At 45.7% G+C, this 12,559-nt stretch overlaps 1 protein-coding gene across 1 annotated transcript; it reads right to left on the reverse strand.

Moving 5' to 3' along the window:
* Positions 1-126: 126 nt before the first annotated feature.
* On the reverse strand, positions 127-7,509 carry Spt6 (transcription elongation factor Spt6). The gene is made up of 6 exons (XM_001355063.4): positions 7,282-7,509; positions 7,006-7,090; positions 5,949-6,181; positions 5,760-5,879; positions 5,526-5,683; positions 127-5,436 (listed from the first exon to the last, which is right to left on the reverse strand). The coding sequence occupies exons 1-6, from the start codon at positions 7,318-7,320 to the stop codon at positions 498-500; spliced, it is 5,574 nt and encodes a 1,857-aa protein (XP_001355099.4). The 5' UTR covers positions 7,321-7,509; the 3' UTR covers positions 127-497.
* Positions 7,510-12,559: the final 5,050 nt, after the last annotated feature.

The following is a 12,559-nucleotide window of genomic DNA, read 5'->3' on the forward strand; positions in this document are numbered from 1 at the left end:
ATGGGAATACCAATTCCCTAAGGTCAATTGTGGTCTAAGAAAGGCATGGGATACCATCTTATGGTATAGGGGGCGGGGAAGGGTGGGAGGCTGTAATACCTTAATATCTAATACAAAGTGTATGGATAATTCTCAACATTCGGGTTGTATGTATTTTCTGGTCAGAAAAAATTTGCATTTATTTTTATCCGTCCATCGTCATAAACATCTTCTTCGAAATCCCTTTCATTTCCCGGATCGCACTTAAAGGAATCGCGAAATTTGCATTAATCTTAGTTCATTTCAGATAAACGATTACTGAAGCCCATTAATGTGTCTGTGTATCGTTTGTTTAAGTTCTACAAATAGTTTAAGAGTTTTGCGGGAACCATGGGGAGACAGTGGAACAGTTCTGTTGGTCCATGTCCGTCCCCATGCCCTTTTGAGTGTTGACTGCAGAGTGTAGTAGTTGTTGTTGATGTAGTATTGGCATTTAGGAGCCGCCACATAGGATCCCATTAGTTCTCATCGTAGAGCGGCGTCGAGTCGCCCAGATTCATGGAGTGCGGCGAGGTATTTGTGCGCGGCGTGCTACGCACCGATGCTGCTTTGGACGAGGATATGGCGGCACCGGCACCGGCACCAGCACCAGCACCAGCGGCAACGTTCCTGTTGCCTGTCGAGTACTCGTTCGTGGGCGTCGTGCCGGAGACGCTGTAACCGAGGTTTATTCCTAGACCCATACCCATACCCAAACCCATATTCATGCCCATTCCCATGGACGTTTGCTGTGACTGCTGCTGCTGCTGCTGTGGTTGCTGCTGCTGCTGTTGCTGTTGTTGCGGGGGCCTTCGTCGAGCCCAGGAATCGTTGGCCAGCTGCCAGTCGAGGCTCTCTTTGGCACGTTGCTGCTGATGTTGCTGCTGTGGCGGTTGGCCAATGCCGTAGCCACCTCCAGCAGCAGCACCCCCCATATCATAATAGTTCCTTGGGGTTCCGCCACTCCCACTCCCGTAGTGTCCATGGTGATGCCGCATCTGCTGGCTGCTCGATGACTGCGAACTGGGGCTCGGTACATTGTGGCCATAGCGTGGCGTCTGTGAGGCATGCGGCGTGTACGGCGTCATGAAGGGCGTCTGGCTGCTGGGCGTATAGGGGGTGTTGACTGCGGCGCCGCCAAACGAGGGCGTCGCTGAGCTGCCATAGTGGGCAGCGGCCGCTGCGGCGGAGGAGCCGTAGCCACCACCACCTCCACCACCAATGGAATGCGAAATGGAGTAGGCACTGGAGCCGCCACCGCCACTGCCACGGATGTCCGCGCTGCTGATGCCGCTGCGCGGTGTACCCCCTGAAACGCTGCCCGCAATGCTCCCCGTTATGCTGTAGGGCCCCGCCGAGGATCCTCCTCCGCCAGAGTTGAGAATTGCCGAAGGCGGTCGCATGCCATGCATCGGAGTATTCATTGCCGGCGAGGCGGTGGGATCCAGCCAGTGCTCCTTGAACCAGCGCAACAGACTGTTGACGGAATCGAAGACCTGGCCGCGAAAGCGATAGCCCTCGGGCATCACCGTCACATACTCGGTGCGCGCCTTTGTCTTGGGCAGATACGAGAGCAGGAATTTGCCCGGTATGGTCTTCGAGGCGGTGAAAAAGTAATGGATCTTCTTCGGATCCTTGGCCTTCTCGTCGCGCAGCAGCTGCTCCATGAATTCCCGCTCATTGCCGTTCGCTGGCGTTGCATTATTCTTATAGTACTTGTATTGGATGAGCTCACGGGCCGCGCAAGCCATGGGATTGATGTAGCGGGCAATAATCTCGTCGAGATCTTCAAACTCCTCGGTGCCGATCCAGAGGCTGCGCCCCAGACTGTAGTCGTTCTCCTTGCCCTCCTCCCGCACATCGATGTGCTGGTAGATGTCGTCGGCCACCTTCCATGTGGCCGTCAAATGGGCCGCCGACTTGCTGCTGGGTCGCATGGCCACCTCGCCCTGATCGGCCTCCGCCAGCATGGCAATGACCTCCGCATACGACTTGTTGAAGAAACACGGATGGGCAATCACACGTCGCGCATAGGTCTTCCGCTTGAGTGCCTTGGCCTTGGCGTCCGTCACCTTGCGATTGTCCAGCTCTTCGGTCACGAAATCGTAGAAGGCGTCGCGTCGCGGCCGCCATTCGTTGTTGACGTCCTTGAGGTCCGCTGTCTTTGAGGAGCAGTCGACGGAGAAGCGATCAATGTCGATCTTGATTATCCGCACGTGGATCATCTGGGCGACGCGGACGCGCTCCTCGGGATTGCGCACCTGCTTGTCGGACAGATTCTTGATGTGTATGAAGCCGGGCAGGCCGTTGTCCAGCCGCACACGCACACCCGACGCCTGGCCGGGACAGGAGTTGGCATCGAAATGATTCCACACCTCCGAGAGCTCGGGAAAGTCATCCTTGTGGCAGAAGGGGCACTGCCAGCTGCCCGTGGTCTCATTACGCACGGGATTGGCATTGTCCAGCTGCTCGCCCTGGGGCCGGCGATAGGTAAAGCCCGTGACCATGGCCGTCACGCATTTGCCCACGTAAAAGGAGTCGGGCGTCTCCTTGGTGAGGAGATCGAAGAGCTCCTCGGCGCTGGGCTTCTGGAAGGGTGAGCGGTAGTCCTTGTACAGGCAACTCAATTCGTTCCGGATGTCATACAGCGTGATGCTCTTGCTGCCGAAGCCCTGACGCTCCAGCTCGACGGCGAACGCGTCCAGATCGAGATCCTTGAGACGTTCCGGCGACTCGAGTATCTCCTCGAGTGCGCCCGCCGGATTGGTCTCCTCATCATCGTACTCCATCGCATCGATGGCCATCTTGCGGGCCCACTCGTACGTCTCCGGATGGACGCGCGAGCCATCCAGCACCTCCACATACGCCTCGGTGCTGTCGCCCAGCGAGCTGGTGTCGATCTTGATGAAGCCGCTGCAATTGATAAACACCTTCGGGCCCAAATGGCACACGGTGACCAGCTGGGTGCGATTCTCCAGCCGCTGGTTGCTCTGCTTCAGGAGCTTCAGCAGCGCCTGGCCCTTGCGCGGCCCCAGGCCGCAGGTGTACTGCAGCAGATTGACGGTGCGCGAGTTCTGGACCATCATGTTTATGTCCAGGCCCACCTCGCTCGTCCGATTGATAAACTCCAGGCTGAGATACTCCAGCAGCATGTCGCGAGGCACACGCTCCTGCAGCGGATGATAGCGCAGGCACAAGATCTCGTCGTCGGCATCGCACAGCTGCGAGTACTCCACCAGTGGATCCTGCATTTTGCGGGCCAGCGAAACGGCCTGCTTCAGCTGTGGCGGGTACTCCTTGAAGTCCGATTCGCCCTTCTTCGAGTTGGCGTAGATTTTGGCCAGTTCGTTGTCGATGATCTCCACCTCGATGGGCGGAAACTGTTCGGTGGTCTCCAGCTCCTTCAGTATCTCCTTGATGTCCGTCTGGATCATCTGGGCGTCCCGCGACTCCGCGCCGATCACCACAATGTGGGGCTTCTTCATTTTGATGAATTCGGACAGCTTTCGGAGATCCGCGAGCTTCTGGCCCTTCTCCTCCGCGTTGTGGGAGCTCTTGCGCTTGAGGATGTTCGGCAGACGCAAATAATCGGAGATATCCCCCTCAACGGTGGTCACCGCACAGAAGGCGGCCACCGAATGGTCCGGATCGTAGGCCAGGCCCAGCACTCGGATGCCCCTCAGTGTGCTCCAGTCATCGTATTTGTAGTCCTGTGGCAGCTCCGGCTTGTACGGGGCCACCTTCAGCCATTTGTACAGCTTGGCGGTGCAGGAGCGCAGCACAAACTGTTGCGCCTCCTCGTGGAGGGTGGCCCTCAGCTCTTTGATGAGGTCCGGGATCACCCACTTCTGCAGGGCCAGCTGGACGCACTCCGCCCGCAGGGCATTCCACTCGAGGACATGCTTGGAGAACTGATCGAGATTGTAGAGGGCCTTGGCCTCCTCCACATAGTCGCCGGGCGGGCCATTGGCATTGGCATTGCCCTCGAACTCCTCGAGGAAGGTGATCTCCAGCAGTTTCTCCTCCTCGGCCATCAGCAGCTTGATGAACTGATCGCCAAAGAGATCGCCCACCGGCTTCTTGGCCACATATTTCATCGAATAAACCGGCGAGTTCTCGTCAATCAGCACCATGCCGTTCTTCGTGGGTCGTATGTCGATGCGCGCCCTGTCAAAGTACACCTCACGCATGGTCTTGCGCAGCAGTGGCTCTTGGGCTAGCTGTCGGGCCACCACATACTTGGCGGCATGCATCACCTCTTCGGTGGTCATGAACCGCGGCGAGAGATACTGCTTGGCCAGCTCCAAGGGTCCCAGGCTCTCCTGGGTGACCTCGTTTCGCTGATAATTGTCGCGCAGGTTTTCTGCGAACTGTTCGGGCGTGAGGCCGAAATGTTTGGCAAAGCCGCAGATCCCTGCCTTGCGGAACACCGCGTAGGGACTGCTGTTGGGCGCCTGCTTCAGCTGTTCGTCCTGCAGCAACAGTTCCGGATCATCGTCGTCGTCCACTTCGACGGGCACAGTGTCCAAATCGTCGCCATTCTCGGCGGCGGCTGCCTTTCGCCTGGCGCGATCATCACGCCGCTCCTGCAGCAGTTTCCGCCGCTGTTCGGCCTGCATTTTGGGCAGCTCGTGTGAGTAGTTGAGCAAAAAGTACATGTGCACATCCTTCAGCTCCTCCATGGACTGGACATCGTTGAGCCGCTCAAAGTCGCTGTCCAGCATGAGCCGCACATCGTCGGGTATGGGCTTATCCGGATCCGCACAGAGCGTGTCCAGCTGGAACTGCCGCATCTTCTCGAAGAGCGCCTTCAGCTTCCGCTTGCGCTCGTTCAGCTGACACCAGCGCTCATCAAAGTAGTAGACCTTCCACAGATCATCGATATTCAGTTCGGGCTTGACATACTCCTTCCGATAGAAGGCAATGAACGGCACCTCCAGCTGCTGATTACGTATGAACTCGAGCGTTTGCTTGATCTTCTTCACGGTCGTGGGCGGCTTGCGCATCTTCTCCCGACTGTCGGCCTTCTGCTGCTCGGAGACTGTGCTCTTGCAGAACGCATACTGATAGATCCATTCGGCCTCGTCGTCCAGCTCGAGCGAACCCTCGGGCACGGGCGTTACGGGCACCTGTCGCAGCTGCATGCGCTCGGGTATGTCTGTTTTTCGTATCTCATTGTCCAGATCGGTAAAGTGGCCGCGCTTCAGCTCGCTCGGTTCGTAAATGTCGAAGATTGTCTTCTTGGCAACCTTTTTTTTGAGGGCCTTCTTCTTTTTCACCCGATGATCATCGCCGCCGACCATATCCTCGTCGTACTCATCGCCCTCGGTATCGTCCTCGTACTCATCCTCCTCGTATTTGGAGAAGTCGTCATAGTCAAAGTCCACACCAAATATATCCTGGCCCTCTTGCAGCGATCTGTTGTTGGACGAAAAAACGTACAGAACTACAATCGGTATCTTTTTGGGGAGAGGAGCCGTTGGGCTCTTTGGCGGTGCACCACTTACGCATCTGTGAATATGGGACGCCTTTTCTTCTTTTTGTCGGCAATGGGACGGCCATTGTCGTCCACAATAAAATCATCAGCATCTGACTCAGAATCCTCCTCGTCGAAGGCATCCGCCTCGCCGTGCCGAGGGCTGCGCTCGCTGCGATGCTCAATGCTCTACAGAAACGGGGAGAGACATTTGCTTAATGCTTAATCTCAATAGACGAGAGGAGGGGCTGGTGGATCATCGTACCTCATCGTTTTCATCGAACAACTGCTCGGCAATCTGTTCACGAGCCAAACCCTCGTCCACATGCTGCTCCTCGCCATCGCTTTCATTGTCGTGAATGCGTCTCAGACGCTTGAAGCGTTTCTATATATGGAATACGCAAATATATATACATATTAAAATGTATCATAAATATATGAGATAGCCACTTACACGTCGCTCAACCTTGACCCCCAGATTCTCCTCGATCAGATCATAATCATCGTCCTCGAGTCGATCGTCTAGATCATCATCCTGATGTTTCTTTCGCTTCTTGCCACTGCCGCCGCCTTCGTCATCATCGTCGCCGCCGCTGGCAGTGTCCGAATCGCCGCTGCCATCCTCCTCCTCAATGGGTCTGTCATCTATTAAATCTTTAAGCTCCTCACGTAGACGTTCTTCGTCATCTAAAGCGAAAAGAAACACAAAAAAAAAAAAACAGATTAAAGTTCGGTTTGTATGCGATTTTATATCAATTTGATAATGACATCTGTTAAGCGGCAGAAAATACTTATTCCAATCCATATTGGAAATTAATTCTGGAATGTGACGCGTGTGACACTAGTGACAGTGTTTCTTTGAACCTTTTCCGGATATATGGATATGTCAAATGCATGATATAGAGCGTAAGGCCTGCTATTCCTAACAATATGGGGTTCCCTTCTGGATTGGGGTAGCTTCCAAAGATTTTGTAGAAAATTAAGAGCCATTTGTGAAATGTAATGATTCTGGTAAATCTGGTAATATGCGATTCCTACCGCTTTGTAGCCTCCTTTGTCTTGGGGGCCAAAAATAACCCTTAGGGATTACAACAATTATATACGGGGCATCTGGGGCATTGTTTACATCTTCAAGTTAGAGTCGTGCATGCCCTACCTGCAAAGGGTACTCAAGGGTACGGGTTAACCTAACCTCAATGCTGTAAACAAATGCAAATAAACGAAAAGGAAAACCGAAAACAGAAAACCCAGTGCCCAGTGGCTCTCCCGCCAGCCAGGTATACATGATCCCATTGGATTTTCCATTGGGACGCTGCCTGCAGATGTCGCCTCCTGCAGATGCAACAATGAACCGTTGGGGATGGGGGGTGCGGCGGGTGCATTACATGCATCACAATTTGTTTTTGTTTTCACGGGGCCGCCGCCTCACTCGACAGATATGGCGGGTGGTTTGCGGCAGTGTGCGTGTTCGTTGGGGATCTAGTGGGATAGAGAGGGATAGAGAGACGCACCTTCCTCCTCCTCACTGCTGTCAGATACAACGGCTTTCAGCTTCTTCAGCTTTTTCCTTTCGTTTAGTTCCAATTCCTCCTCCTCCTGTAAAAATCATTGAAAATGCAATTCATTAATATTAACACACTCTCATATATGCTTTTATATAGTTTAATTGTATATGAATAAGCCTACATATATACATATGTATATACGCGCGGCGGCTACAACAGAAAACGCAAAGCGTGCAAAACGCAAAAAAAATTGTGCCGAAATAGCCGGAGAGCGGTGCTTACCTCCGATTCCTCGGCCTCAGAGTCCAGAAATTCGGCCATTCCGTTAAATTAAATAATTAAACTAGTTGTATAGTGGCTTAGAAACGAATATGACTAAATAATGCACAAATCTATTATTTCAGTGTCACAATAAAAAAAAAACTCAAAGGTAAAGAAGCAGAAGTGTCAAAATTGTGTGAGTGTTGGGCAATTCGCGGTGAAAGTGGAACCAGTACAGTACACATTCCGTGAACCAAATCTTTTCGTCTAGCTCACACACCTTGCAAATATTGATAATTTTCATAGAATCGTGGAAATCGTGTGGAATAGCCTTTTAGAGCCATGTTCCAGGTCGCTTCGAATATCAGCATCGAATTCCAAATCGTTTTCCATACATATCAAACTTTTTTGAAAAATGTATATGTAGCATGTAGTTACCATGTAAAAAAAAATACTTTTTTGCTGACCTATTTTGTTTAAATCTTATTTTATAAACAAACCGGTAAAATGGGGTCGTTAAAATTAGCATTTCCTTTAGGGATGAAATTATGTGGGCAAAACTAAGGGTTTTATTCAACGGAATCTCTAAATTGAGCAATATGAACGACTATCCTCTTTCGTTTTTATGTTTTGACCTCTTCGCCAGCCCTGGCATACCCTAGGAAAGGATAGTATAGAATTGAAATAATGTTTGTCATCCCGGATATTTTGAAGGTTTGGTCTTCTTACAGAAACCAAGAATGGGTATCGGGATCGAGATATATTTACAAGACCCTAATTATATGCATTAATATGTCTAAAAAATGTCATTCTTAATCGTTCATATAAAATTAACAAAATAGGGTATACAAAGGCTCTTACTACGGCTTACAAGCAACATAGCGACTCTTTTTTTGTTAAACTTTTTCGTTTAAATCTTTTTTAACAATAAATACAATAAAAGCAAGGACTACAAACTAACCAATTGTGTAGAAAATTGCTTCATTAATCGTATAAAATTATGTGGGCATAGATAAAGGCCCGGTTGACAACATTTAAATCCTTGTCGCTCACATTCAAAAAAGTTCGATTTGGCGCGCACCACTCGGTATATTTTTCAAGTGAGACCGTATATACTGTAGAAACTGGTTTTCGCCGAGCTCCCATGTGGTGTTTTTTAGTGCTAAATGGTATTTTTGTCATCTATTAATTTAATTTTCAATTTTATATAAAAATCCAATAAATGCAAATATTTCGAATAGGCCAATCATGTATAGAATTGATTCATCAGTCGTACAAAATTGAGTGGGCATGGCTAAATGTTCCATATAGATAGTATTATTCAACGGAACAAAGAATATGAGCAATTGGTCGTTTTTTTTAATTCGCCGCAGTTTGCCGCAGTTCGCCGCAATTTCGCTTTAGCAACAATGAGTCTCGTTCCATACACAATGTTGCACATTCCATACACACTGTTGCGGCAACATTTACTTGAAAACCGTATTTTAGTCAAAATAAAATACATTAAGGTAATTAAAAGAAGCAATCTTGTAGAAAATGCATTTATCTATGGGATAAAGCTAAGTGGGCATCTAAAGCTTGAAATATAGGCAATACCCGATTCGCCGCAGTTTCGCTGTTGCAACAATGAGTCCCATTCCATACACAAACATGTTGCTAATTCCATGCACACATACCCTGGGGGTAATGGATGTTATAGAATTGTGAATACGTTTGTCTTCCAAGGCTCAGGATCGAGATAAATATATACAAGATACTAATAATGTACTTGAATATGTCTAAAGAATATCAATTTGAGAAAAGGTCTTAATAAATTGCGTTTGATCTACATAGAAAATTAACGAAATAGGGTGCACAAAGGCCTATACACGCATCATGTCTTTAAATACCAGCAACATTGCAACTGATTTTTTGTTGAACTACTTTGTTATTGCCTTGTTTTTGCCAAAATACAATAAAAGCAAGTGTTTAAAATAAGCCAGTTAAGTAGAAAATTGATTCATTAATCGTATTAAATTATGTGGGCATAGATAAAGGCCCGGTTGACAACATTTAAATCCTTGTCGCTCACATTCAAAAAAGTTCGATTTGGCGCGCACCACTCGGTATATTTTTCAAGTGAGACCGTATATACTGTAGAAACTGGTTTTCGCCGAGCTCCCATGTGGTGTTTTTTAGTGCTAAATGGTATTTTTGTCATCTATTAATTTAATTTTCAATTTTATATAAAAATCCAATAAATGCAAATATTTCGAATAGGCCAATCATGTATAGAATTGATTCATCAGTCGTAAAAAATTGAGTGGGCATGGCTAAATCTTCCATATAGATAGTATTATTCAACGGAACAAAGAATATGAGGAATTGGTCTTTTTTTGAATCGAATTTGAATTCGCCGCAGTTCGTTTTAGCAGCAATGAGTCACATTCCATGCACAAACATGTTGCCAACATACCCTGGGGGAAATGGATGTTATAGAATTGAGGAAAAAGGGTGTACAAAGGCCTATACAAGCGTTATGTCTTCAAATTCCAGCGACATTGCAACTGTTTTTTTGTTGAACTATTTTGCTTAAACCTTGTTTAGTCAAAATACAATAAAAGCAAGGACTAAAAACTGGCCAGTTAAGTAGAAAATTGATTAATTAATCGTATCAAATTATGTGGGCATAGATAAAGGTCCGGTTGACAACATTTAAATCCTTGTCGCTCACATTCAAAAAAGTTCGATTTGGCGCGCGCTACTCGGTATATTTTTCAAATGAGACCGTATATTTCGGTGCTGTTCTGAGGGTCATACTGTAGAAATACTGGTTTTCGCCGCGCTGTCATGGTATTTTTGTCAATTTTCATCAATCTATTAATTTAATTTTCAATGCTATATAAAAATCCAATAAATGCAAGTATTTCGAATAGACCAATCATGTATAGAATTGATTTATCAATCGTACAAAATTGAGTGGGCATGGCTAAATCTTCCATATAGATAGTATTATTCAACGGAACAAAGAATATGAGGAATTGGTCGTTTTTTTTAAATTCGCCGCAGTTCGCCGCATTTCGCCGCAATTTTGCTTTAGCAACAATGAGTCTCGTTCCATACACAATGTTGCACATTCCATACACACTGTTGCGGCAACATTTACTTGAAAACCGTATTTTAGTCAAAATAAAATACATTAAGGTAATTAAAAGAAACAATCTTGTAGAAAATGCATTTATCTATGGGATAAAGCTAAGTGGGCATCTAAAGCTTGAAATATAGGCAATACCCGATTCGCCGCAGTTTCGCTGTTGCAACAATGAGTCCCATTCCATACACAAACATGTTGCTAATTCCATGCACACATACCCTGGGGGTAATGGATGTTATAGAATTGTGAATATGTTTGTCTTCCAAGGCTCAGGATCGAGATAAATATATACAAGATACTAATAATGTACTTGAATATGTCTAAAGAATATCAATTTGAGAAAAGGTCTTTATTAGTTACGTTTTATCTTCATATCAATATATATACTTTCATATACAATTAACAAAATAGGGTATACAAAAGCTATACTACGGCTTACACGCAACATAGCGACTCTTTTTTTTGTTAAACTTTTTCGTTTAAATCTTTTTTAACAATAAATACAATAAAAGCACGGATTAAAAATTAAAACTATCCAATCTTGTAGAACATTTATTCATCAACGGCTTAAGATTACGTGGGCAAAACTTAAGGTTTTAGTTAGCCAGAATTATCAACTGAATATAAAAATTGAACAATTTGAACGACTATCCTCATTCGATTTTTTGTGTGACCTATTTCGCTATATCCTTTTTTTGTTTGACCATTTTCGCTAAAGCCTCTTAATACACAATATGCAATAAAAGCAAGTAGGTAAAATAAGCCAATTAAGTAGAAAATTGATTCATTAATCGGATAAAATTATGTGGGCATAGATAAAGGCCCGGTTGACAACATTTAAATCCTTGTCGCTCACATTCAAAAAAGTTCGATTTGGCGCGCACCACTCGGTATATTTTTCAAGTGAGACCGTATATACTGTAGAAACTGGTTTTCGCCGCGCTCCCATGTGGTGTTTTTTAGTGCTAAATGGTATTTTTGTCATCTATTAATTTAATTTTCAATTTTATATAAAAATCCAATAAATGCACATATTTCAAATAGGCCAATCATGTATAGAATTGATTTATCAATCGTAAAAAATTGAGTGGGCATGGCTAAATCTTCCATATAGATAGTATTATTCAACGGAACAAAGAATATGAGAAAATTTGAATTCGCCGCAATTCGCCGCAGTTCGCCGCATTTCACCCCAATTCGCTTTAGCAACAATGAGTCTCATTCCATACACAAATGTTGCGCATTCCATACACAAAAGTTGCGGCAACATTTACTTGAAACCCGTTTTTCGGTCAAAATAAAATACATAAAGGTAATTAAAAGAAGCAATCTTGTAGAAAATACATTTATCTATGGGATAAAGCTAAGTGGGCAAATCTATATAGCTTGAAATATAGGCAATACCCGATTCGCCGCAGTTTTGCTTTAGCAACAATGAGTCCCATTCCATACACAAATGTTGCTAATTCCATGCACAAATGTTGCTATTTCCATGCACACATACCCTGGGGGAAATGGATGTTATAGAATTGTGAATACGTTTGTCTTCCAAGGCTCAGGATCGAGATAAATATATACAGGATACTAATAATGTACTTGAATATGTCTAAAGAATATCAATTTGAGAAAAGGTCTTAATAAATTGCGTTTGATCTACATAGAAAATTAACGAAATAGGGTGCACAAAGGCCTATACACGCATCATGTCTTTAAATACCAGCAACATTGCAACTGATTTTTTGTTGAACTATTTTGTTCAAACCTTGTTTTAGCCAAAATACAATAAAAACAAGGATTAAAAACTATCCAATCTTGTAGAAAATTTATTCATTAATCGGATAAAATTATGTGGGCATGGCTAAATGTTCTATCTAGCTTATTATATTTGACGGAACATCAAAATTAAGCAAAATGGTTTTCAATCCTTGACGGAGAACGTTTAACCTATTATAAGCCAAGGGCGTATTTCAATTTTCCACCGACTATAATGAAAATTGACTAATTTTAGCGCAGTTCAGGTGAAAGATATTGAGATGTTTTTTTAAGTTGAGAGGATGGCATGGATCTACAAGAAGAATTTACAGTCGTTAATATTTTCCGCCACTTACCTCAAGTAGTTTATACTAACTAGTTGAACTATTTAAATATAGGGGGCTTAAGTGGGCT

The sequence above is a fragment of the Drosophila pseudoobscura genome, chromosome X (genome assembly GCF_009870125.1).
Source record: "Drosophila pseudoobscura strain MV-25-SWS-2005 chromosome X, UCI_Dpse_MV25, whole genome shotgun sequence".
Taxonomy (NCBI): Eukaryota; Metazoa; Arthropoda; class Insecta; order Diptera; family Drosophilidae; genus Drosophila; species Drosophila pseudoobscura.